Here is a 24,911-nt window from a genome sequence, read left to right on the forward strand (position 1 = left end):
TGACCGTAGCGTACGTGTAGGTATGTACGGCAGGACCAACTCGGAAAGATAGGTAGGAGCAAGCCCATGTAACGCTTTGTAGGTTAACAGTAAAACCTTGAAATCAGCCCTTGCCTTAACAGGAAGCCAGTGTAGGGAGGCTAGCACTGGAGTAATATGATAATTTTTTGGGGTTCTAGTCAGGATTCTAGCAGCCGTATTTAGCACTAACTGAAGTTTATTTAGTGCTTTATCCGGGTAGCCGGAAGGTAGAGCATTGCAGTAGTCTAACCTAGAAGTAACAAAAGCATGGATTAATTTTTCTGCATCATTTTTGGACAGAAAATTTCTGATTTTTGCAATGTTACATAGATGGAAAAAAGCTGTCCTTGAAACAGTCTTGATATGTTCGTCAAAAGAGAGATCAGGGTCCAGAGTAACGCCGAGGTCCTTCACAGTTTTATTTGAGACGACTTTACAACCATCAAGATTAATTGTCAGATTTAACAGAAGATCTCTTTGTTTCTTGGGACCTAGAACAAGTCTCTTACCTGCTCTTGCTGGCTGACTGGCCAGACCCAGGGCACGTCCAAACGAGTCTGGGGAATTTGAGAAACACCACTAACATCACATTTCCTGCAGTCATCTGGAGTTGGATGATGCCCACTGAAACAGGGTCAGATTTTTCATTCCACTCATGATCAAGGTTAGGCTAGAGGGTAGCGTTATCGCATTCTAGATCTGTGATCTCCAGACAGGGTTAGCCTGGGGAGAGCCTCGCTGGCTCCAGGCATCAGGGAGTCCTTGGGATCGGTGGGGGTGCAGTACAACAGGTAGTACTCCAGGTGACGCCAAAGTACAAACAGGCAGGTCTCAATCACATCTGAGGTGTGGTTAGGTCAAGGTATTTCTCATTCTCACATGAACTAGCTACAGCTCAGGGCATGCCATCAATCATACATACCCAACAGCACATCATCATCCTACAACGATCCCTAAAATCAAAACCACCCTGAGATGAACCCTAAACCTTTAGATCAGTCCCTTTACCTAACCCCTGCACAGAAGTCTGGTGTGACTTAGTGTGATTTCATCTGGTTTATTTTAATATGGTAGGATAAAGGAACAGAGGGCCAGCAGCTTGGCCCTGTTGTTGATAAGCTGGACCACAAGGCTCCTCTGGACCAAAGAGATTCTCTACTCCAGTACCAGACACGCACACAGCTACACACCAAACAGAGAGACGGGGATAGAGAGGAGGGTTAGGGCTGAGGCACTATCACCTTGTCAATAGGTTGAATGTGTGTTTAGTCTTTGAGCTCCTCAGGAGGTAGCTGCTCCAGGCACTGCAGCTTTCCCAGAGCTTGTCTGTGGCTATGGTGGAAGAGGTCTGCAGCGCTGTTCTTCAGTAGGAACAGCACCAGGCCCAGGCTGGGCACACGGGAGTACGGGCCCGAGGGCAGGTACCAGGTCTTGAGTCAGGGCAGGAGAGGGATTTAGTCATGCAGGCAGGGGAGATGAGAGGAGCATGTGAATTAACCCAAAGACTGATGGGTGTGTGAAATGTGTAAATAAAGGCTCTCCAACCCTGTTCCTGGAGAGCTACCCTCCTGTAGGTTTTAACTCCAGCCCTGTTCCTGGAGAGGTACCCTCCTGTAGGTTTTCACTCTAACCCTGTTCCTGGAGAGCTACCCTCAACCAGCAGCTCCACGGCTCCCTGGCCTGTCTTGGCCACCCGGGTCAACAGGGCCTAAAACATACAGAGCATTGGGTTAGATTCAGGGTACGTGTGTGCTCCCGCACCATATGGCCAGATGTGCAGAGGGGGAGTGTACAATCCCACACCATCTACGCTCTCTTAGATGTAGAAGTATTTTAGCAGTAACGCCTGCGTTGTTTAGTGTGTGTGTGTATATATATACACACAGTTGAAGTCGGAAGTTTACATACACCTTAGCCAAATACATTTAAACTCAGTTTTTCACAATTCCTGACATTTATCCTAGTACAAATTCCCTGTCTTAAGTCAATTAGGATCACCACTTTATTTTAAGAATGTGAAATGTCAGAATAATAGTAGAGAATGATTTATTTCAGCTTTTATTTCTTTCATCACATTCCCAGTGGGTCAGAAGTTTACATGCACTCAATTAGTATTAGTACTTGCCTTTAAATTGTTTAACTTAGGTCAAACGTCTTGTGTAGCCTTCCACAAGCTTCCCACAATAAGTTGGGTGAATTTTGGCCCATTCCTCCTGACAGAGCTTGTGTAACTAAGTCAGATTTATAGACCTTCTTGCTCTCATAAGCTTTTTCAGTTCTGCCCACAAATTTTCTATAGGCTTGAGGTCAGGGCTTTGTGATGGCCACTCCAATAACTTGACTTCGCTGTCCTTAAGCCATTTTGCCACAACTTTGGAAGCATGCTTGGGGTCATTGTCCATTTGGAAGACCCATTTGCGACCAAGCTTTGTCTTGAGACGTTGCTTCAATATATCCACATCATTTTCTGTCCTCATGATGCCATCTATTTTGGGAAGTGCACCAGTCCCTCCTGCAGCAAAGCACCCCCACAACATGATGCCGCCACCCCCGTGCTTCACGGTTGGGATGGTGTTCTTTGGCTTGCAAGCCTCTCCCTTTTTCCTCCAAACATAACAATGGTCATTATGGCCAAACAGTTCTATTTTTGTTTCATCAGACCAGAGGACATTTCTCCAAAAAGTACGATCTTCGTCCCCATGTGCAGTCTGTCTTTTTACTGTTGTTTTATTTCTTTACTTACCTATTGTTGACCTAATACCTTTTTTGCACTATTGGTTAGAGCCTGTAAGTAAGCATTTCACTGTAAGGTCTACACCTGTTGTATTCGGAGCACGTGACAAATAAACTTTGATTTGAATCACAATTCCAGTGGGGCAGAAGTTTACATACACTAAGTTGACTGTGCCTTTAAACAGCTTGGAAAATTCGCGAAAATGATGTCATGGCTTTAGAAGCTTCTGATAGGCTAATTGACATAATTTGAGTCAATTAGAGGTGTACCTGTGGATGTATTTCAAGGCCTACCTTCAAACTCAGTGCCTCTTTGCTTGACATCATGGGAAAATCAAAAGAAATCAGCCAAGACCTCAGAACAAAAAAATTGTAGACCTCCACAAGTCTGGTTCATCCTTGGGAGCAATTTCAAGCGCCTTAAGGTACCATGTTCATCTGTATAAACAATAGTACGCAAGTATAAACACCATGGGACCACGCAGCCGTCATACCGCTTAGGAATGAGACGCGTTTGTCTCCTAGAGATGAACATACTTTGGTTCGAAAGTGCAAATCAATCCCAGAACAAGAGCAAAGGATTGTGAAGATGCTGGAGGAAACAGGTACAAAAGTATCTATATCAACAGTAAAACGAGTCCTATATCGACATAACCTGAAAGGCTGCTCAGCAAGGAAGAAGCCACTGCTCCAAAACCACCAAAAAAAACCAGACTATGGTTTGCAACTGCACATGGGGACAAAGATCATACTTTTTGAGGAAATGTCTATGGTCTGATGAAAAAAAATAGAACTGTTTGGCCATAATGACCATTGTTATGTTTGGAGGAAAAAGGGAGATGTTTGCAAGCCGAGAACACCATCCCAACCGTGAAGCACGGGGTGGCAGCATCATGTTGTGGGGGTGCTTTGCTGCAGGAGGGACGTGCACTTCACAAATAGATGGCTTCATGAGGACGGAAAATTATGTGGATATATTGAAGCAAACTCTCAATACATCAGTCAGGAAGTTTGGTCACAAATGGGTCTTCCAAATGGACAATGACCCCAAGCATACTTCCAAAGTTGTGGCAAAATGGCTTAAAGAAAACAAAGTCAAGGTATTGGAGTGGCCATCACAAAGCCCTAACCTCATCCTATAGAAAATTTGTGACCAGAACTGAAAAAGCGTGTGCGAGTAAGGAGGCCTACAAACTTGACTCAGTTACATCAGCTCTGTCAGGAGGAATGGGCCAGAATTCACCCAACTTATTGTGGGAAGCTTGTGGAAGGCTACCTGAAATGTTTGACCCAAGTTAAACAATTGAAAGGCAATGCTAACCAAATACTAATTGAGTGTATGTAAACTTCTGACCCACTGGGAATGTGATGAAAGAAATAAAAGCTGAAATAAATCATTCTCTCTACTATTATTCTGACATTTCACATTCTTAAAATAAAGTGGTGATCCTAACTGACCTAAGACAGGGACTTTTTACTAGGATTAAATGTCAAGAATTGTGAAAAACGGAGTTTAAATTTGGCTAAGGTGCATGTAAACTTCTGACTTCAACTGTATGTGTGTGAGATCCCTCCCTCACCATCTTGCTTTCATAGATTTAGAGCAGTTTGAGCAGAGGGGGCTGGGGACTGAGCAGGGTCTGCAGGGCTGCATCGTCCTGTCTCAGGCTCTCCACCAGCACACGCAGGTAACCACCGTTACACACAAACAGCAGCCACTGGCTCTGGCAGTCTATGGACAGGATCCGGTCCAGCATGGACAGGGCTAGCATCTGACAGAGAGAGAAAGGATGTTAGTACATTGGGGTAGCTGAGTTCAACATATTTTCATATCGCATTGATAGCATGCGTGTGTCAACACAGACAGAAAGAGATGGAGGGATATGGTCAGACAGAAACAAGAAGAGACTGTCAGCAAGTTAAAGGATTGTGAGAGACGAGACATATAGACAGACTGGTCTGAAAGCTACACTGGGTTGTAGGTGAGCTGTTGTGTGTATCTGCTGTGTTCCTACCCTGCAGATCTCGTGGCCGTCACAGGCGTCGCTACACACCACCTCCATGACGGTGGTGCCGTAGCACTCAATAATGGTCAGGTTCTCCCTCTGCAGCTTGGAGAAACCATCCTCAGGAGCAGTCAGACGCTCCCACATAGACTTCCCCGCTGGACAGAGGGAGGGAGAGAAAGACGTGAAAAAGATAAGAGGTTAGCGTTTGCAAACAATGACCGGAACAAATGCACACTACTACAGAGGGTCCCAAAATGGATGATTCTCCAAGTGTTCTGCGTCTGCCCAGCAATACTGTAGCTCAACTGTACCTTGCTGTAGTGTATCTGGCTCCTCATGTTTCTGAGCGATCTTTAGGTAGTAGAGCAGAGACCCATACAGGTGCACGCAGATGCTGGAATCCACCACCAGTACAGAGGATGAAGTCTAGCAGCTTCCTCAGGATCAGGTGCAGAGCAGAGTTGGTGATGGAGGCAAAGCCCGACGACGAACCTCCCTCCAGCCCCGCCCCCTGCTGCTGCTCTGACAGCACCGATTGGCTGAGGTGGGCTGTGAGGGCGAACACTGTCCCGGCTACGATGGGCATGAGCTCCCCGGCTGCGTCCTCTGACAACACCTGGGGAGAGACAGGAGAACAACTGGTTACCCAACCCTAAAAACATTGACTGACTGCATACATTTTTATAAAGTTACCACACACACACCTTGTCGTGCAGGTCCAGCAGCAGGTCTCTGATGATGAGCGGTCTCTCGTCAGCAGGGATGAATGAGGACGACAGGGCAGGCGGTAAGCAGGGTCTCCACCAAGCCTCTCCACGACTGCAGCGTGTGATGCTTGGCACTCAGGCTCCGACGTACACAGTTCCGCTCTACCACCTGCTGCAGGATGGAGTTCACCTCCTGGGAAGCACACACACACACACCAGGGGTGTATTCCATTCCACGGTCCAAACGTTGCAGACATGATTGCCAATTTTACGCGACAGAATATCATTTGTTTTACAAAACCCTTTTCTATAACATTTCACCCGTCTGAGGGCATTGACCTCTGCTACTAGGACTCTACTAGGACTCTATGGAGCAACTGTGGAGATAACGACAACTTCGTCATAAAACTTTACATTGATTCTAGATAAAACACAGAAGACCACTGACATAGTAGAAAATGCTTGAAAACAAGGTTGAGTTAAATATGCAAACTGGAAGCCAGGTCCACCTTGACGTCGCAGACCGTGTGTCTGTGCTTATTGACGTGCTTGCAGTTGGCGATGACCTGCTCGATTTGAATGCGCTCAAAGAAGTCCAGGCATGTCCTGGCTGAAGTGGATGGCGTCCAGCACACCGAGGAGCTTCCTGCACACTGATGATGTGGGACAGGGTATGAGTACATGAGAAAACTAAATGGTACGGTACAATCAGTTAAACGCCACAAGCTCTTAGCTTTTGGAACTGCTAATACAGAGGCTCTGTAGCCCTCAAACTCAACTCTGGACCTTGAAGCCAGTTCCACTGCATTTTTTCATTATTCCCCTCTAAAATCAGAGACTGATTTATACCTGGGACCCCAGGTGTGTGCATTGCAAAAAGTTTTGCCCAGGGCCAGTCCTGGCTGTTCTGCCGCCCTAGGCAAGACAATGATAGAATTGTCCCAGTAAGCAAAATGACGTTGAAAAGACATCTTAAATACGTATTTTCCAGATGTTGAAGTTCAATTTAGGATCTGAATGAAAAGTGAAGAGACGCCTTTTCGGCCACCAGGCTGTGTCATTACCAGCCGTGACCGGGAGTCCCATAGGGCGGCGCACAATTGGCCCAGCATCGTCCGGGTTAGGGGAGGGTTTGGCCAGTGGGGCTTTACTTGGCTCATCGCGCTCTTGTGACTCCTTGTGGCGGGCTGGGCGCCTGCAGGCTGACTTCGGTCGTCAGTTGAACGGTGTGTCCTCCGACACATTGGTGCAACTGCCTTCCGGGTTAAGCGAGCAGGTGTTAAGAAGCGCGGTTAGGCGGGTCATGTTTCTGAGGACGCATGACTTGACCCTAGCCCCTCCCGAGCATGTTGGTGAGTTACAGCGATAAGAAAAGTTAGTAATCACAAAATTGGGGTCGAAAAAGGGGGTAAAATGTTTTTAAGAAAATACGTCTTTTCCGATTATTGAAATTAAGTTCATTTTTCCTGTTCTGAATGAAAGTTTCAAATATGTATTTTATGTACGGTGAAATCAGGTTAATTTTCGGTTCTGAATGAAAGTTGAAAAGACTTCATTTATATGTTTGGACTAAATCAAGGCCGGTATCGACTGGACAAAATCTGAACCAAACATAGACGTCTAGGATTGGTTCAGATTTGGTCCGGACCGGACTAAAAACCAACGTCTGTAGACATGGAAATTAAGGCCGGTCCAGACTACACCATCAGCGTTGGTCCATGCTTACTGATGTGTAACCTAGTGTCACCTAAAGTTACATTTTATGAATGCCCATCTATGTGGTAGACCTACCATTTGTAAAACACAAAAAAAAGATGGTAGGTCCGGAAAGAACCAAAAATAAGACGTCAGCGTCAGTCTGTGCTTACTGGGGTGTAGCCTACCATGTCGTCCCGCAATGGAATTTTATGAATGCCCATACATGTGGTAGGCCCACCATTTGTAAAACAGACCTTTGCAGGCCAGAGTCCTGTGACTAATCAATTTGGTAATTTAAGCTCTGAATATCAGCCAATCAACATTGTCAGGAGTTATCCTGAACCTATTTGCAATGGGAATCATAAGTATTATATTTTTTGCCATGATCAGATTGTCAATATTTTACAGCTACAAACTTGAAACTGCTAATCATGACAATTTACCGCATGGGGTGAAACTCCTGGACAGCAGTTGTGAGTAGCCTGATGTCCATTCCATATTGTCCATTTTACTTTTACCTGTCTTGTTTTTAGGATATGTCAGCGCATTTTTTATTTGATTGGGAGCCATTTAGGTTTGGCTATTGGAGCCGAGAAACCTGCATGATGTAAAATATAATACTTCTGATTTCCCCTGTTTTTGCTACTGTGAATGCCCTAATGAATACAACCCAGCATGTAAGAGAAGGAGCAGCTGGTGCGGACCTGCAGGTTGGTGGAGGAGATGGGCTTCTTGACCTCGTAGCCCAGCAGGTAGAGGGCCAGGTTGGGGGCCTTTAGCTCCAGGGAAGTGATCAGAACGTTCAGGATCTGGGTCTCGTGGCGATCCTCGCCTCCTTCTTAGCCAGCTGAAAGTCTGGCGGGCAGCGAATGAAAGGAGTGTTGGTGAGTTGGAGTGACTAAACGGGCAGGTTTGAGTCCGTGACTAAACGGGCAGGTTTGAGTCAGTGACTAAATGGGCAGATTGGACATCCACACTCAGTTAAGATAGACATGGTTGATGTTGATAGAATGAGAGTGTGACTTACCGTCTCCTTTCTCCAAGCCCTCAGCCCCCTCGCTGTCCAGACACTCCACAAAGCCAGCCATTAGCTTGTCACTCACAGCCTGGTCATGTGTGAAGTCACCCATCAGCCGGTTGTGGATGTTGGGGTAGCGGGCGATGCGTCAGAGGATTTTAGCGCTCTGGAAGGCCGCATCCGGATTGGTGCTGATGTGATACAGGTACCTGCCAGGGACAAACACAACCAGGGAATAGGAAGTTGAGGTTTAGGAGGTGTATGGCCTGAATTTAAGCTATGGGCCTAAGACAAAGAATTGGGCTTTGGGCTTGAGAGGGAATTTTACTGTATTGTGTTAATTTGACAGAGACAACGTACTTCAATGCAAGTCAGCATTTCGGAGTAAGTCCCAGATTTAGCTAAAAGTCTCTTTCTCATGTGTAGTCCCTGGTCAGGTGAGGCCGAGGTGAGTGTTCCAGTACCTGGCAATGTTGACGATGTGGTCAGCCCGGCGGCTCTGGGCACTGACCCCCTGCAGGAGCTGCTCCAGGGAGGAGACAATGAGGGAGGCCTGGCTCTCTCTCAGCAGGTCCATGAACACCACTTCCTTATGCAGGGCCAGGTCCAGCAAACACAGGCAGTGCAGCACTGCAGACACCAACTGCTTCTTACCTGCAAGTCAAACAGGAATAGAACCAAGAGGGATGAGTGGATGTAAAGAAATGTCATCTTGAGATACCGGAAATGTGAGCCATCCAATTACCCGACCTAAGAAGATACAAAAGATTTGATCAACTCTCAACTCAAATCCAACTCTGGTGAATGCTCCCCTCCTCACACAATGCTAACAGCGAAGCAAACAGGGCACAAACAAGCTTTCGCAATGAAAGACACCACTGCAGACAAAGCAGTTAACTATAGCAGGTGTGTGTGTGTGTACTGACCAGGGAAGGGGTGTAGGTGTCTAGCTGACGCACACCCTCCTCCAGCAGGCTGAGGCAGAGTCAGGATGTGTGAGTCGTTGAGCAGGTGGAACATGAGGCTGTGGCCGGGGAGCTTGTGGGCCGGTACCTGCTCCCCTTGCAGCTCCACCGTCTCCTGGATAAAGTCAGACACCTGGGGCTCGTAGTCCTGCAGTAGCTTGTGGAACACCTCCAGAACAGCATCCGCTACCTCCCATTGGTAAAGGGCAAGGGTGGTGGAGAGGGAACGGAAGAGAGGGGGTGGGGAGTGAAACAAAACTGAAATAGGCAGTAGTAGCTAAACACATTACTATGGCATCAGAGCAAGTACTGACATGGGTTGCAGTGAATTTCACTAGCTAAGTGTGATCAACAACAGAAACCAGTCTTATCCAGTTCCAATCTAATATCACCAAATAGGGACTTCAACTATGGAGCGAGACCCCCATACTTTCTCAGCAGCACGACGATAGGCTCTGCTGGGGAAGGGAAGGAAAACGGCGTCACGGAGGAAGGTCAGGTAGGGCTGGAATCCTGGCGCACGGAGCCCCTCCCCCAGGTTGACGGGCAGGACGCTCTCGACCAATGTGCTGATGAGCTGACAGAAGGCTCTGGTCAGAGGATATTCCTCGCAGCTCGATTCAATCTCATTCAGCTCCACCTGAGTGGCAAGGAGGATTACATACAGATACAGGTGTACAAGCACAGAACGTACGCGACATCCCACACACACACACCGTATGCAGGAAAAATCTCACCTCAATCCCAGCAGCTTGTTTCTGTCCTGGGGCACACACTGTCTGAAGAATCTGGAACAAATAACAACACGAGCTTCGGCACACAGTAAGAGTCTAATATGTCAGACAGGGTTCTGACTGGAGCCCACCAACACTTAAGCAGAACCATCTATACTTTTGTGTCACAGCTTTTGTTTGTTTTAAACCATCTTCCTGACCTACCTGAGTGTACTCCAGTGACTGCCAGAGGGAGTCAGCAATCTCCGGGGACTTCCCAAAGGCAGCAAGTCACATTAGGAGCTCTCCCTTGAGGACAGGCTGCACACTGCACTGTAGCAGCCCCAGCTTCACCACAGCAGGGGTCCACTGGGGATGCTCACACAAGGCCAGGCAGGCATTCTCACTCTAAAACACACACACACACAGTGTCAAATGAGAAACATCAGATCACCTTGGCAAACGCAGATCCATCACTGCTTTTGACTGTGTGAACCAATTTTTGTTTTAAAAACATGCTTTATGTGCTCATTGTCAGTCCAGACCAGTCTTCCGCAAAACCAATTCCTACCCAGGTGATGGAACAGAGCAGCTGCAGGAAAGAGGTCAGGCCGTCCAGCTCCCTCTGTGTGATGCCCCTTATTGGCGGGATGTGGTAGTGCGTGACATCTGTATTCGGCAGGTCTCAGCGCAGGTTCTCATGGTACAGCATGAGGGAGTGGAAGAAGTGCTCCAAGAACACTGGGCTGCTTGTCACCTGCATGTTCTGTCCTAAGCAAACAACACACAAATACTGTCAGCGATTGGATCTGATAATTATAGCATTTAAGGAAGTCCAATGTATTATCTGATGTCCTTAAATCAGTGAATGAATGCTGCATTTATCTTTAGTTAGAGAACAAGAGAGGACCTTGTACTGAGCCCTGGAGAACACCATTAGTGAGAACATGAGAAAATTCCTTTGTATATTTACAGATTCCTACAGGGCCTTGCAGGTGAGAGTATGTATAGTAACCGTCCGTGTGAGGACCCGTTGGTCTTTAGCAGGCTGACGTAGTAGTGGGTACACTGGCGGCCGTTAGCCAGGCCCTTCAGCATGTGTAGGTATGGGATGTACAGGGTGGGGGCCAGAAGGTCCCCCATCTGACGTACAAACTTAGACAGCACCACCTGTGGCACAGCACACAAGCAGTTACAAAATGTCCTATTGGAGGATAAATTATCATGTTAGAGCTGGGCGATAGAGACAAAAATCTATATTGCAATAAATTGATAGCAATAAATCTGGCCTTTGTAAAATGGTATAGAATCAGCTTGATCCCCTCTGTCAAAGAAGCTTGGACCTTCTTTTTTTGATATTTTCAGTGGTATTTTTAACAAACACGCCCCCATAAAGACAATGAGAATTAAAAACAGGTTCAGCCCCTGGTTGGACCGTGATCTTGCAGTTACTCCACCTCAAGAATTGCATTCGGCGAAAGGCTCGGCACACGAATACTCAGGCTGACTGGCTATCGTTCAGGCAAATGAAAAATAAGTGCACTCGGGCTATCCGGAAGGCCAAAGTTAGTTACTTTAAGGAGCAGTTCTCTCTCTGTGGGTCTAACCCCAAGAAGTTCTGGAAAACGGTTAAAGACCTGGAGAATAAACCCTCCTCCTCACAGCTACCCATGTCCCTTAAAGTTGATGATGTGGTTGTTGCTGACAAGACGCACATGGCTGAGCTCTTTAATCACTTCATTAAGTCAGGATTCCTATTTGACTCAGCCATGCCTCCTTGCCAGTCCAACATTTCCTCATCTCCCATCGCCTCTAATGTGACTATTCTAAGCAATATTGTGCTGCTATTTTTTTTTACTTGGCCAAAGCTTTTGATACGGTAGACCATTCCATTCTTGTGGGCAGGCTAAGGAGTATTGGTGTCTCTAAGGGGTCTTTGGCCTGGTTTGCTAACTACCTCTCTCAAAAGGTGCAGTGTATAAAGTCAGAAAATCTGCTGTCTTAGCCACTGCCTGTCACCAAGGGAGTGCCCCAAGGCTCGATCCTAGGCTCCACGCACTCCTCAATTTACATCAACAACATAGCTCAGGCAGTAGGAAGCTATCTCATCCATTTATATGCAGATGATAGTATGGCTGGGCGGTATTCCGTATTTTATGATATACCGGTATTGATGCAGGGACTGGTTTGGGTTTTCACTTTACCTTCTATACCGGTATTTGAATGTTTGGTTTGTTAAATGTGATACGCCATGTGTAATGTCAATTTTGAAAGTTTACTTGAGTCATCTCCCTCCGCTCTTTCTCTCCGTGCCACTTTCCACACAAACCTAGCCACGCCCCCTGTCACTCAAGGAGCGCATTTGATGTTCCTCAACCAGGAGACACTTGCGTTCAGTCTACATGGTCAATTCAGCACATGCAACAATGTTGATGACAACAATGCTGTTTTCACTTTGCTTCATAATATAAATCCACTAGAGTTCTAAAATGACACTATTAGTTTGTGTTTCTTACATCAGCAAACTGCTAGTTTTTCTTTATAGCAAGTTGCCCTAAATCTTGTGTGACGCTAATTGTTAGCCGCTAATGCTAATAGCTAGTGTCACGAGAATTTCTATCCCAATGTTCGAACTGAACTTTTTTATATCTCTGTCTAATTCCTGAAGGTTGTGAATCTTCAGAGCAAATCTTTTTATACACACACACAAACAAGGTCAAATCTTAAGTTACGCCTTGCTCAGACAGTTACTTTTCCACTACACACATACATTGTTTATCATATTCTGCAACATGTTTCATAATTTTCTGCAAGCCTAACAATTTCTCCCCTCCACGGGTGGGGACAGAATGTCCTGTTATTGGTTTCACAGTAGCACAACTTGTCTGTCGATAGCTCCTCTTATCCTTTGTTTCACACTTGCACCCTGCTTACATAGCTAAACAGAAACAAAATGTCCTGTTTCTAATTCTGACTAAAACTACACATATCATCAGATTATAGTTTTATGATTCTAATACATTTCACACAATTATATGGTTTCAGGGTGGAATACTTTAGTCATTATCTTAAACATACAAATTCTTCTATCAATCCACCCTTTGACTAAATATTACATCTTGATACAACATTTGTTTATTAAGAAAATGCACATCCTCACACCCATAAATGTATGTACAACGTCTATTTCACCTCACCTGGGTATAGTTCTATTTCTACTTCCAGTTATAACTCTTCCTTTTGAGATTTTCACTATAACCTTCACACGTTAGAACTAAGAAAAGCTTTATCTAATTGTGGGTCATCAGGGTCGAATTGGTCATCATCGTCCACCATTCCAGTAGGCATGTAGCGTTCATCCCACTGGTCTGAGTCAGGTATGGGCCCATACCTCACCATCTGCTGTGTCACAACATTCTCCAACGCCTTTCTCACCAACCCTCGGACACAGGGAATAAGACAACAACCACATAATACGAGGATACCCATACATGCAATAGCAGCCCCCAAAATGGTAGCTACTATAGTTTTCCATTTACCAAACATTTCATCAAACCACCCAGTCACAGATGTATAATTGGTCAGAGATCCCCTTCACCGCATCTCTAGTCTGATTCACAAAACATTGTTGATTATAATATATATAATTGATCCAGTCCACATTTTTATTTATCGTTACCCAACAGAAGAATGTAGTGGTAAAGCCTTCACCAATTTGATTCATAGCCTTGTATTCATCTGGAACTCCCCTAGGAATGCCAATAGCGTCTATCCAAACCGGGCTACTCCCATACTCCCTCCCAAGACTCCTCTTTTTCCTAGTTGAGCTTCCCACAACTGGCCTCTGATGACTAATTCTAACTGTTTGCACCAATAATACTGAGGCGCAAGTACCTAACCACCCTTTTGGTAGTGGCTGTCGTATGCGTCCTTTGCTGGTACAAGCCCACCATACATCAGTTATAGGTGCTATGAGGTTAAGAATGTTCTCCTGTGCTTCCAAACCTAAGTCAGTCACATTAACTATCGCCTTACAGCCATTAAAATTCCCTAAGTTCTTGGTGCCATTCTTGTGTCTATAACACTGGTACTCACCAGGAGTTAAAGGTGAGTACCAGGAGTCCTGAGATAATCACAGTAGTTGTCGAGGGTGCAGCAAGTCAGCACCTCAGGAGTCCTGAGGTGCTGACTTGCTGCACCCTCAACAACTACTGTGATTATTATTATTTGACCATGCTGGTCATTTATGAACATTTGAACATCTTGGCCATGTTCTGTTATAATCTCCACCCGGGACAGCCAGAAGAGGACTGGCCATCCCTCATAGCCTGGTTCCTCTCTAGGTTTCTTCCTAGGTTTTGGCCTTTCTAGGGAGTTTTTCCTAGCCACCGTGCTTCTACACCTGCATTGCTTGCTGTTTGGGGTTTTAGGCTGGGTTTCTGTACAGCACTTTGAGATATCAGCTGATGTAAGAAGGGCTATATAAATACATTTGATTTGATTTGATTTAAAGTGAACCCAATCCCTGTGAACCCAAACCCAATCCCTGATTTAAAGTGAACCCAAACCCAATCCCTGATTGGCCAACCCAATCCCTGTCTGCTTTCCTAGGGAATTGTTTAATGTTTACCTTAAATCCTACATCTTGACCTTCTTTGACTCCTATTCTGTAAGTCACTTGTCCTTGATGGTCAGTGTGTTAAATAGTTTGTCTTTTACTTCTTATCAATGACAACGGCGTCGTATACTTAGTACCGGAAGGTGGTGGATCTAGATGTGTCAGAAAGATTACAAAGACTATAATGCAGCTCAGAGTCCCTAATATTCCCAAAAACCGCCAACTCTCTCCTGCCCTTAGTCGGTCTGCTAGTTACCACCCCATACTCACACCTCTAGGAGCACACACAGTGATGATAGGTCAGGCTAGGAAATCTTAATTAAGGAGGTAACTCCCGGACCCTATTGGTACTCGGTTCTGCTCCCTAACTCTGTGTGTGTTCAGCAGTGTTTGTATGTGGTCCTACCTTTTTGCAGTGGGTAACGTGGACCCAAGTGGCTCTCTCCGCTATTCTAATGGCAAAGGCGGTCACCAACAAAACGTGGTATGGGCCTTCCCAACGGGGCCGCTTCCTGTCTTTTCTCCTCAAGGTTGAATCCACACCCAGTCTCCCGGTTGGATCGAGGGAATCACCTTCTTCTGTAACTCACCTTTAGGACACAAAAGCTTTGACATACGGGTGTGGTTAACAAACAACCTTCTCATGTGTTCTCTGGGAGAGGGTGGGGCTTTACAGGAGTGCTGGTCGTCCTGAGCTGTCTGATTGTGGGAGCCATATTCCTGATACACCATGGGCACCCCGAGAAGGCTAAAGAGGGTAACCTGACCCATAGTTTAGACGATGAGGATTTTGTATTAACCAAGCATGTGGGATCACTTAATCTGGATAAGCAGGGAAGAAATTGAGATATTTGTAGAACCAGGATAATTGAGCCAAAATGTTTGGTTTTAACACCTGTGTATAGGAGGGTGCCAGTGTACCTGTGTAATGGAGGAGGGGTTATCCATACAGTGTAGGGGATACTTCAAAAGTAGATAGAATGTCCATCTTATGGGACGGGGCTGGTAGTACGCAACAACCATGTAAAGGTGATGAAATCCTACTAACCATCAAATCTATTAAGCTCTCCGATACAGGTACCTATACCTTGGGATTGGAAAGAAACGGGGCTGATACGATGGGAATGTTCACCATAACCGTGCTGTCAAAACCGCCACCAGCTCCAACCGGACAGGGACAGTCGAACGGCTCCACCACTCCAGGTCCAACTCTAAATCCACCAACTAAAATATTGAACCCAGTACAGGTAATTAATGTTAAAGATATTACGGACAGTGATCAATTAGGCACTGAAACAGGATATGAAGGAAGGGAAAATATGTGGCTGGCATACATGCGATATACAGCTAAAACACTTAACAGAAAGGACTGTGTCATCTGTGGTCATGCTAGGCCTGTTCTGGCAACACACCCATTTGCTTTAGGTGACGGTGAGGGGTGGATGTGTATATTGGAGGGATTTTACCATGTTAAACCAAATTCAACTCTGTGTAAATCTTTGAGTCTTGTGTTCCCAGAAGTTCCTCCCCGGAAGGCCCCGTGGGGTGTTAAGGCATATGGGGGAAACTACAGCTGCATCATGGGTACAGGTAGGGGTATAGACTATGGGCGGTTGCCTGAAGCTGATTGCATCAGTAATGTWACCATTAATGCTACCTGGCCGGTAGAAGGGCTGAATCAAACTAGAGGCGTTGCTGACGTATGGTGGATATGTGGACCAAACAGGCGCTTAACATCTATTCTTAGAGGTGACTGGCAGGGTACGTGCGCCTTAGCCAGTCTGATAATACCATTAACCATTATTGAAGTTACAGCTAACCAACTTCTAGGATCCACACAGGGGGGGCATGCACGTGACCCATCCATGAACAATTGGAGGCTACCTCTAGAACTGCCAGGCAAAATAGACTAGCCCTAGATATGATCCTAGCCAGTCAAGGTGGGGTTTGCAAAATGTTTGGAGAACAATGTTGTACATTTATCCCTAACAATACTAGCCCTGATGGGAGCATTTCGAAAGCTTTAAGTGGTCTAGATAAACTATCAGTGGAAATGAAAGGCTTGGCTGGAGTGGAGGAGAGTGGACTGTTCTCTTGGTTGGGTGAGTGGTTTAGTAAGTACACTGCAATGGTGGTTACTGGATTTCTGACCCTAATTGTTGTCTTTCTTATGTTAATGTGCTGTGCTGCTTGTATTATCCCGTTTGAGGAAATCTTTTACAGATGTTGCGCACGCTGAGGGTATGATGCCATTGCTTGCTCCCGGGGGGATGCTGAGACTGCCTTGGCAGAGGATGATCCATGGTTTGCTGTGAAAAAATAAAAAATAAATTCCTTATTTTTAGTTTAATTCATTACTTTTTGTTTCACAATATATCCTTGTAATATTTTACCCTGTATGTTGTCCTACCTTATGTCAAGGTTTAAAGTTCCTGGGTGGCTGGTAGCCAACCTAGTATCTGTTAGGTGTAGCAGGGTGGACTAGATGGTTTTTATTCTTTATACAATAAAGGTGTGTTTCTTTTAATCTTTGTATTCTGAGTATGACACCCTTGTGGGTGTCAAATGGGGGAGTCGAAAAGCAGTCGAAAAGCATATATAATTTGTTGATTTTTGTTTTTCTGTCAAAATAATTTGTAGATTTTTTCTGTTTTTTATAATTTGTTGATTTTTGTTTTTCTGTAAAAATAATTTGTTGATTTTTTCTGTTTTTCTGTTAATTTTTTAAAATTTTATTAATAATAAACTTTTTATTATTTTTATGAAATGCTATCAACATATTACTATGTTGTGACCGCTGAAATAAAGGATAATGAGTGACACCCTAGGGGGTGTCAAAAGGGGGACTCAAAAAGCGTTCATATATTTAATTAATGAACTGTTGTTCTCCTTTGAAATGAGGGTTTCAAGTTCCTAGGTGGCTGGTAGCCAATCTAGTACATAGTGGGACCGAATGAAGGACATGTAGGTATTTTAAACTTTGTTGCTTTTATATGATTCATTGATGAATTTTTATTCACACCCTAGGGTAGAGGATTGAAAATATGCTTGGCCTATCATGGGGGTGTCTGTGTGTGCTGGAAGTAACATTTTGCACCAGATAGTGTGACTAGCTGAGAGGCTGTGGTTAACCTTGAGCGGGAACAGTATGTTTTCTATGCAGGTGTAAATAGCTCAACAATGTTGCAGAACTGTCTGTGTTAAATGAGGACACGAAAAACGGGAAGCGGGAAGCTGCCGCTGGCTGATCCCGCCCTGGCTTACTTTTTTTTTTTAAACAATTAACCTGAATTAGGGCCAGACTAGTTACCATATTTTCTCACATTGCCATTGACAGTTTTTTCTATTGTCTCTTTTTGGTCCATTTAGAATGTTAATGTAGATTGTATACAAAAAACAATGTATGGTTAAAAATGTTCATGTTTTACTGTGACTTGTTGTAGGCTCCTAAGTGGACCATAAGGTTAAAAACCAATCCAAATTAAGAAAACTAAACTAAAAAAATAAAATAAAATACGAAGTAACTCTGCCAGAGTGTTTCTTTTGCCGGTCCCAAGCCCGGATAAAGGAGGAGGGTTGGAATTGTGACATAAAAAAAAACAAGAATCGACAGAATAAAGTTCATTTGTAGTTGTAAACATATTTAGGGTGTTTCGTCCATCGCAACTACATGCACATGGCCAATTATGCAAATTAGGCGATGACGTCATTTAGCGACTTTTAGGACAGCCAATAGCTACTTTCCTTACTGAGGAGTTGTCAACACTGCTGAGCTGCAGGTCCAGGAGTTGGACGCTCTCGGGTTGCCTCCTCCACACGCATCCCATAACTCCTTCTGCGGCCCACACTGACTGGCTCCCGATAGGGGTAAAGTAAGTCAGTCAGTGTTATGTGTGTAGCCATTACAATGTGTTCTGAGCATATCATATTGGCAAATTGTAGAGATTACGAGCAAGCTAACTAACTGGAGTTTAATAAGCATTTCCCATTTTGTTTTCCTAACGAACGTTAGTTAGCACATGATACTTTCACATTCGTTAACTGGGGAACGACCTCTTGAAGCTAACAGCACCATTTAACAAATAATACATTATTGAACTGGTAGGAGGTTTGCGGCATATTAATCAATATGTGGAGCTGGAGATTTATATTTCCCTCACTAACTTTAAACATCAGCTATCCCGAGCAGCTAACCGATCGCTGCAGCTGTCCATAGCCCATCTGTAAATAGCCCATCGAATCTACCTACCTCATCCCCATATTGTTTTTATTTACTTTTCTGCTCTTTTGCACCCCAGTATTTCTACTTGCACAACTTCCACTCCAGTGTTAATTTGCTAAATTGCAATTACTTGCTACTATGGCCTATTTATTGCCTTACCTCCTCACGCCATTTGCACACGCTGTACTGTATATAGACTTGCTTTTTTTCTATTGTGTTATTGACTGTACGCTTGTTTATTCCATGTGTAACTCTGTGTTGTTGTTTGTGTTGCACTGCTTTGCTTTATCTTGGCCAGGTCACAGTTGTAAATGAGAACTTGTTCTCAACTAGCCTAACGTAAACTCACCACATTCCGTACAAATGTGCGCAACCGCAGCATTCAAACGAGGCTACAGAAGAAAACTAATGGGACTGAGTTGACTTCAAAATCGGGGGTGTGAACTAGGTTTCTATTCAAGCATTGATCGACATGGTAATGGCTCTATAGTATTGGAGAAAAGTTGAAAAAACGGACCCTCCGTTACATCGTGACGTGTCATGTCGTAACGTACAGCACGCATAAAGCAACTATTTATGTCTTACAATCTCTCTCCACCAGGTGTAGCACTTCTCTCATCAATTAAAAACAAGAAATGGACAGTGACGGGGTAAGGGGGATACCTAGTCATTTTTTGCGTCATCATTGCATGCGATCATCATTCTCAAAGCCGCTGTTTTCTTCTAAGATCACTTTAGCACCGCCCTAAAAACCCGATTCAAATTCGACACAAACCTTCAAAAAGGTATGTAATGACACATTATATAAACTCTTTATAGTGTTTTATTTACATTTTAGAGGCGATAAGGTGATAAGTTGGACAGATCGAGTGAAAAAAAGCTATTTACCCACACAACCTCTCTCCTTCTCACTATCACGCATTAGTTTCGTTTCCCCACCCGCCATTTTTAAAAAGACCCGACAGGGCTCATTGCCTGCTTGAATTATGCAGAAACGGGCAGCGTTTAGGTCATGTAATTGATAATGTTGGAAAGGGGAGAAATTGTGCTTCACAATGATATTGACATTACAGTTGATCTGGAAGTATTACTTTTTGGGGCGCTAAAATAAGGGCAATTGTACGGACCAAGGCGATGTACGAGTTTACGTTACCTGGTTAAATAAAGGTAAAATAAATAAAAACGTACCCACGCGTGTTATTATAGCGATTGGCTAACATTAGCTAGCGTTCCTCCTGTCTGAACTTGACACAGTGTTATATATAATTAAAGTGCTCTTGTAAAGAAATATGGATTGTGTTGTAAATAGCCATAACCAACCTCTCACTGCTCTATTATTTGAAATGAAAATTCTGATAGTGTCGATAATGGCTCGGGTTGTGAAAGTGTTTGTAACTCTGCGGAATCATTGGAAGAAGTCCACAGTCGCTGCGTGTGCCCTATCATACGGTGGACACTGGCTGTATGGTAAACACTGGTGCGTAACGTTTCCTTCAGAATTACCGGTATGGTTGTTAGATCAAGTACAGATCATCCCTAGCATTAATATCATTGAGCACGTACACAGGAATTGGTAGCCTTTGAGAAATCATCAGCCATCAAGGTCTTACAGAACGGTTCTTGTGATTTGAAATCCAACAACATTGAAGAATAGGAGAATGTATTTTAATCAGTTGTTTTCTTTGTCAATACATTTTATTTTATTTTATTCACAGTGATAATCTGCTGCGAAGAGATGCTTGTCTGGCGGCCAGGGTGAGACATGGCTTATTGTGTACAATATGTGTCTGCATTCAAGGATTCTGCACTTGCATTTACTGTTTTCTTCTCTAATACAAAATACTCCATTCTCAATTGCAGGAATTTGGACATCAGCAGATATCACCCCAGGAGCAGCTGAAGAAAGCCACAGTCATCCTAAACCCAGCAGCTTGTAGTGGGTAAGTAAGAGATAATCGTCACATTCCCTAAAGTTAAGCAAAGAGAATAAGCATGAGGTCCAGCTTATTGCACCACAGCCATTTCCCTTTTATATTGTAATTTGTGTTTAACTAATTTGTCTTGCTGTACTCTTGCTCTTCTGTCTGATCATAGGAAAGCCAACAACTTATTTGAGAAGAATGCTGTGCCTATATTACACCTGGCTGGTATGGAAGTAACACTAGTAAAGGTAGGCCTACAATTTTGTTTCCCCATGGCATCTAAGGCCTTATAGTTTATAGTTCTACATAGTGTAATACTCTACATGTGTCTTCTCTCTTACAGACAGACTATGAGGGCCAAGCAAAGAAATTGATAGAGCTGATGGAGCAAACAGACATGCTGATTGTGGCTGGAGGGGATGGCACTCTGCAGGAGGTTATCACTGGCTTGCTGCGGAGGGCTGATCACGTAAATTGTGTAGCATTGACTTGTATAATCCGTGTATTACTAATTGTATGTTATAAGTGTTGTGTAATACTGTTTTAGCTAAGCTGTCTCTAACTACCCAGTCCTATGGGTGTTTCTCAAACCCAGGAGTCGTTCAGTAAAACCCCCATAGGATTTATCCCACTGGGCTCCCACAATTCCCTGAGTGAGAGGCTGCACATCCTCAGTGACAATCAGGTGAAGTAAGTATCCCATTGAAACACGGCACACTTGTTCATTCAGATACAAACCCATGCCATCATCTTGTTGTTAGTGTCCTAAAATATCCTCCAATCTTTTTGTCATCCATATTGCTTCTTGTTTTTAGACACATCACATCAGCGACATTGTCTATCCTGCATGGAGAAACGGTACCTCTGGATGTGCTGCAAATCAAGGTGAGACCAGAAGGGTCTGGGATTCAGGGAGGGGTCAAGATGACACAAACTGATATTACCTTAAATCCACATTGAATAACCATAACTCCATTGAGAGCAAGATAGAAAATGGTATTGTGTTTCTGGTTTTATGTATCCAGGGAGAGAAAGAACAGCTAGTGTTTGCCCTGATTGGTCTACGGTGGGGGTTCTTCAGAGATGTGGCTTCCACCATCAAAAAGTAAGAACCTCACAATTACTAGTCAAACTTCAGAGCTTATGGTAAACACGTTTCCCACATATTATACTTTTACGTGCATTACATTATAATAATATGAAGTTCTGTTTCTTCTCTAAAAATACATTTCTCATATTGCTGTGCTTTCTATCTTAGATATTGGTACCTTGGCCCGATGAAGATAAAAGCAGCTCATTGGTTCAGTACATTACGGGTGAGAAACATGACTGTTTCCATTCAAAGTCCATGGACTGCCGTTGTTCCTCCATGCATTTGTACCATGCTGTCTTCTTGTATCCGCCAGGAATGGCCCCAGGTTCACGAGGCCTCTGTGTCCTACATAGCCCCGACCCTTCGCCCTCCTGACCTGCCGGAACAAAAGCCCCAGCGCCCCAACCGAATGTACCGCATTGCCCGCAGACTGAAAAATGACTGGTACCCACCTATTCCAGGTAACACTATGTTTGTTTGTCTGTCTGTACATAACACTACATCCTTTAAATGTCCTTGTGTATCTTCTATTTAACAAAGCATGATTGGCATTGGTTTTCTGTTTGTGCAGCGTCTCCCAAAGTGGAGGAGCCAGAGAGGTGGGATGAGAGAACGCTGTCTACTTTGGAGCTGTCAATACAAACTCAGAACAAAAACCCTGTCCAGACGGTCAGCACATTTTTTTTTTTTTTTTATATATATATTTTTTTTTACCTAGTAGCTACTACAACAAAAGTGACAGGATGTTTAAACTGCCTGTTCTCTTTTTTGTCCTTCAGCGTATTGATGACTCCCTGCTTGTGTGTGTGGAGCCGGACTCCTTCACTGTGGGAGATTTTATCACTGTTGGGTAAGTTGTGGAGATTTACAGTACCAGTCAAAAGTTTGGACACCTACTCATTCAAGGGTTTTTCTTTATTTTTACTATTTTCTACATTGTAGAATAATAGTGAAAACATCAAAACTATGAAATAACACATATGGAATCATGCAGTGACCAAAAAAGTGTTATACAAATCAAAATATAGATTCTTCAAATAGCCACCCTTTGCCTTGATGACAGCTTTGCACACGCTTGGCATTCTCTCAGCCAGCTTCATCTGGAATGCTTTCCAACAGTCTTGAAGGAGTTCCCACATTTGCTGAGCACTTGTTGGCTGCTTTTCTTTCACTCTGCGGTCCAACTCATCCCAAACCATCTCAATTGGGTTGAGGTCAGGTGATTGTGGAGGCCAGGTCATCTGATGCAGCACTCCATCACTCTCCTTGGTCAAATGCCCTTACACAGCCTGGAGGTGTGTTTTGGTTCATTGTCCGGTTGAAAAACAAATGATAGTTCCACTAAGCCCAAACCAGATGGGATGGCGTATCGCTGCAGAAAGCTGTGGTAGCCATGCTAGTTAAGTGTGCCTTGAATTCAAAATAAATCAGTGTCACCAGCAAAGCACCCTGACACATCACACCTCCTCCATGCTTCACTGTGGGAACCACAAATGCATAGACCATCCATTTACCTACTCTGCATCTCACAAAGACACGGCGATTGGAACTTAAAATCTCTAATGTCCATTGCTTGTGTTTCTTGGCCCAAGCAAGTCTCTTGTTCTTATTGGTGTCCTTTTTAGTAGTGGTTTCTTTGCAGCAATTCGACCATGAAGGCCTGATTCATGCAGTCTCCTCTGAACAGTTGATGTTGAGATGTGTATGTTACTTGAACTCTGTGAAGTGTTTTTTTGGGCTGCAATTTCTGAGGCTGCTAACTCTAATGAACTTATCCTCTGCAGCATAGGTAACTCTGGGTCTTCCTTTCATGTGCCGGTCCTCATGAGAGCCAGTTTCATCATAGGGCTTGATGGTTTTTGGGACTGCACTTAAAGAAACGTTCAAAGTTCTTTACATTTTCTGGACTGTAATTTATCTTTGCTTATTTGAGCTGTTCTTGTCATAATATGGACTTGGTCTTTTACCAAATAGAGCTATCATCTGTATACCACCCCAACACAACTGATTGGCTCAAACGCATTAAGAAGGAAAGAAATTCCACAAATTAACTTTTAACAAGGCACACCTGTTAATTGAAATGCATTCCAGGTGACTACCTCATGAAGCTGTTTGAGAGAAGCTGTCATCAAGGCAAAGGGTGGCTACTTTGAAGAATCTCATATAAAATATATTTTGATTTGTTTAACACTTTTTTGTTTACTACATGAGTCCATATGTGTTATTTCATAGTTTTGATGTCTTCACTATTATTCTACAATGTTAAAATAAAATAAAACTTCAATGAGTAGGTGTCCAACCTTTGGACCGGTACTGTACTTTCTCACATTATTTGTGTAATACCTGAGTAAAGTAAATGATTGCTTACTCATGTAGCATGTGTCAAGGCTGTTGCATTTTCTGCATTGCAGAGAGAAAAAAGTGGAGGACTCAACTGCATTCACAAGACAATCACTGAAGCTGGAGGCTAGTGCATGTCGACTCAATCTGCCCAAGGTCACATACTCCCTCATCTGTCTTAAGCCTATAAACTTCAGAGACAAGACCAATGAGCCACCGTGCCTCCATCTTGGCACTCCCCCAAGCTATAGAAATGCATTTCTTAATGTCTGCATACATTTTTGCCACATGTATTCTATTACAGACACCTTCATTTAGAAGAATGCATTATATTGTGAGCTAAACATAAAAATGAACAATTTATAAAAATAAAAAAAATTCCTTAAACTATAATTTCTGTCCCCACTACAACAGAAAATACTTAAATACCTTGAAACATTTCATTTAAATACTGTAGAATTCCATTCATTCTTATTCCTACTGTGGAGTGTCAATATGGCCGACCGGTGGCTTCAAAGCCTCTCAATGACCAAAACATTGCATCAGCAATCCAAGGTTTACAGAAATCATTGGACAAGACGCATTACGGTCTTTGATAATTATAACCTTTAAACAAATTACATGTATTCTTGTATAAATTGGTTTATTTTAGTATGTGTGCGATACTCTTTTTGCTCTATGACCTCTCCCTACTGTCCTGTCCCGTTTCCTCTCCCACAGGAAGGTGCTGGCTTCTACAACATCGACAACGAGGAGTATGAGGCTATGTCGGTGGAGGTGAGGCTGTTGCGACGGAAACTGCGCTTCTTCTGCAGCGCTGAACGCAGAGCGCAGCTCCTGCTGCAGTGACAA

The 24,911-nt window shown here is 43.9% G+C and overlaps 1 protein-coding gene and 1 pseudogene across 1 annotated transcript; one reads left to right on the forward strand and one right to left on the reverse strand.

Moving 5' to 3' along the window:
- LOC111961029 (nuclear pore complex protein Nup205-like) overlaps window positions 1-15,253 on the reverse strand; it is a 20,580-nt pseudogene extending 5,327 nt beyond the window's left edge.
- Window positions 15,254-20,071: 4,818 nt separating this feature from the next.
- Window positions 20,072-22,573, forward strand: agk (acylglycerol kinase). The gene is made up of 12 exons (XM_023983163.2): window positions 20,072-20,181; window positions 20,420-20,459; window positions 20,565-20,644; window positions 20,799-20,874; window positions 20,970-21,095; window positions 21,222-21,316; window positions 21,442-21,511; window positions 21,652-21,731; window positions 21,885-21,942; window positions 22,033-22,180; window positions 22,291-22,388; window positions 22,499-22,573. The coding sequence occupies exons 1-12, from the start codon at window positions 20,072-20,074 to the stop codon at window positions 22,571-22,573; spliced, it is 1,056 nt and encodes a 351-aa protein (XP_023838931.2).
- The last annotated feature ends 2,338 nt before the right edge of the window (window positions 22,574-24,911 follow it).

The sequence above is a fragment of the Salvelinus sp. IW2-2015 genome, linkage group LG4q.1:29 (genome assembly GCF_002910315.2).
Source record: "Salvelinus sp. IW2-2015 linkage group LG4q.1:29, ASM291031v2, whole genome shotgun sequence".
NCBI classification, from domain to species: domain Eukaryota; kingdom Metazoa; phylum Chordata; class Actinopteri; order Salmoniformes; family Salmonidae; genus Salvelinus; species Salvelinus sp. IW2-2015.

Coding starts and splice junctions, on each gene's coding strand:
- agk (XM_023983163.2), top strand. CDS start 20,072: ATGGCTCGGGTTGTGAAAGTGTTTGTAACTCTGCGGAATCATTGGAAG. Junction 20,875..20,969: donor TGGAAGTAACACTAGTAAAG/GTAGGCCTACAA, acceptor TCTCTCTTACAG/ACAGACTATGAGGGCCAAGC. Junction 21,512..21,651: donor TGGATGTGCTGCAAATCAAG/GTGAGACCAGAA, acceptor TTATGTATCCAG/GGAGAGAAAGAACAGCTAGT.